The sequence below is a fragment of the Palaemon carinicauda genome, chromosome 28, assembly GCF_036898095.1.
Source record: "Palaemon carinicauda isolate YSFRI2023 chromosome 28, ASM3689809v2, whole genome shotgun sequence".
Taxonomy (NCBI): Eukaryota; Metazoa; Arthropoda; class Malacostraca; order Decapoda; family Palaemonidae; genus Palaemon; species Palaemon carinicauda.
Window position 1 is genome coordinate 13,686,999 of NC_090752.1, and position 2,500 is coordinate 13,689,498.

The following is a 2,500-nucleotide window of genomic DNA, read 5'->3' on the forward strand; positions in this document are numbered from 1 at the left end:
ATATACGGTACTGTAATGCCAGTCTTCATCCCAGATCAAAATGCGAGATTATGCCTACTGCAAAGAAACTTTTCTTGCAAGAAACAAAATAAATGTAACCTCAAGAAATCTTAAGACTTTGTTGCAAACGGCAAAAGCCGTAATGATGTCCAGAAATCAGGAGAACAGAGTAATGAAGTCCAGAAATCAGGAGAACAGAGTAATGTAGTCCAGAAATCAGGAGAACAGAGTAATGAAGTACAGAAATCAGGAGAACAGAGTAATGAAGTCCAGAAATCAGGAGAACATAGTAATGAAGTCCAGAAATCAGGAGAACAGAGTAATGAAGTCCAGAAATCAGGAGAACAGAGTAATGAAGTCCAGAAATCAGGAGAACAGAGTAATGAAGTACAGAAATCAGGAGAACAGAGTGATGAAGTAGAGAAATCAGGAGAACAGAGTAACGAAGTCCAGAAATCAGGAGAACAGAGTAATGAAGTCCAGAAATCAGGAGAACAGAGTAATGAAGTCCAGAAATCAGGAGAACAGAGTAATGAAGTCCAGAAATCAGGAGAACAGAGTAATGAAGAACAGAAATCAGAACTGAGTATAAGATTAAAAAAAAAAAAAAAAGGCATATATGGCTTGGCTGGACAAAACAGTTTTAATCCCTTTCTAAACTAGACGCATCAGATCAGTAATTACACTAAAAACGGAAAAAAAGGTAAAGGATTAATAACCACATTACAAACTAAATAGAATTACGTCGGAACCTACGAAACCTCCCTCAAAAACTAGTCGGGAATATCATCAAGCATATAAGCTCACTCCAAAACGGCCAAACAAAACATTTAATAACGCCTGAAATTCATTTGCTAATGGCTTCAAAGTTGAGATTTCACTTCGCTCGGCCAATCTCTGAAGCTTTTACCATTTTCGGCCGACCAGGAATATTGGGGCTGTGTTCCAGCCTTGACTAATCACAGGTTTAAAAGGAAAATCAAAATGCAGTGACGGTGATTGTGATTTGGATGTTGACAAATGCTTCAGTTATGAATGTCAAAGGTATTTTATTGATAGAAAAAATATATAAATCAATGCATACATGTTCTTAGTAAATTTATGCAATCCACTCATAAATCATTATTATCTATCTTTCGCTCTCGGGCAGGTCCAAATATCTATTTAAGTAAATTATCACATCTGATCTTCATTCTAATCCCTTTCTGAGTGGGGATACCTTAACGTGGTGAAATAGTTTGTGCATCGCTATGATCAGCAAAGCTGTACTAGTCAGGGCCACTCATACTAGGTTGGTTTGCTGTGAGCGTTCAGGCAAAAGTTTTCCACCATCGTCAATCCATACTGGCCAGCGTGGTGATGAAAACTGGTCTCAACCCAGGCATGAATTAGTGAGGCCTTTGTCCTGCAGTGGACTAAAATACGGCTACATTGGTTGTTGTTGCTGTTATTTTAACCATTTATAAGAGAATTATTCTATTTTATCAAATTTTCAAATCTATTATTATCGCATCTTCACCTCGATTACTCATATTTTTACAAGCATTTCATCATTAATTGCTTACATACATTAATCTTTTTTCATGCGCCTTGCCACCCTCTCTCTCTCTCTCTCTCTCTCTCTCTCTCTCTCTCTCTCTCTCTCTCTCTCTCTCTCTCTCTCTCTCTCTCTCTCTCTCTATCATTACTATTATTATTTTAATCTCTCATTCTTGTTTTCCCTTAACTGTTGTTTCTTGGCTTTGGAAACAAACATACATTCGATAACTTTAGAGTCTTACATGTGCATAATAACTGAAAATTAACATATACTTATTCTAGTTTTATAAACATAACATAGTAGCATTACACTATAAAACTGAAAATAGGCTTTGAAAATAAACATATTCCAACAGTAGATTTATTAGCCTGTTCTGGTAGCTTTGGACTAAAATCTACATAAACAGATATTTAAATATACTTATACTGTAATATGTTTAAGCTGATGTTGGCTAACTTAGAACCAAAAACTCTGTAGTAATTGTGAACCTTTAAAACTTTTGCTATATTGCTGAATAGTTTGCTGTGTCAAACATCTCATATACTTGAAAAAGTTCGATTAACCTCTCATAAATGGTGTCAACAACAAACTAACTAATTTCCATGACTACACTATGAGGAAAAGTCGGGGTTGCCTTTAGTAATATGAATAAAAGGTAACATAGAAGTGGGAAAAGATGCAGACAAAGAAGAATATCATGAATAAAAGGTGGGCCTTAAATACTATATTTTTGGTCTTTTTCTACTAGTAGGTTGATCAGAAGTTGGCCTTTTCTCATTTAGAAAATCTAGCAACCCTGATACAGGTCCTCGTTCACACAAAACATCATCCACCCGTTGATTAGGACGGGTGGCTAACGTCCGTCAAACCGGCCGAGGTTTCTTGGAAAGAGAGCCGAGCCGACTCGGAAGGCTGACGACAGAGGGCCGCCGTCAGCCTAACGGGTCGTGTGAACAGTTG

At 37.0% G+C, this 2,500-nt stretch overlaps 1 protein-coding gene across 1 annotated transcript in view; it reads left to right on the top strand.

Moving 5' to 3' along the window:
• LOC137621691 (acrosomal protein SP-10-like) overlaps window positions 1-2,500 on the top strand; it is a 3,741-nt gene that overhangs the window by 1,118 nt on the left and 123 nt on the right. Inside the window, exons 2-3 of the mRNA XM_068352206.1 lie at window positions 116-559; window positions 2,385-2,500. The exon at window positions 2,385-2,500 is cut by the window's right edge and continues 123 nt beyond it. Coding sequence (XP_068208307.1) covers window positions 116-559; window positions 2,385-2,500 — 560 coding nt within the window. The remainder of the gene's footprint in view (window positions 1-115; window positions 560-2,384) is intronic.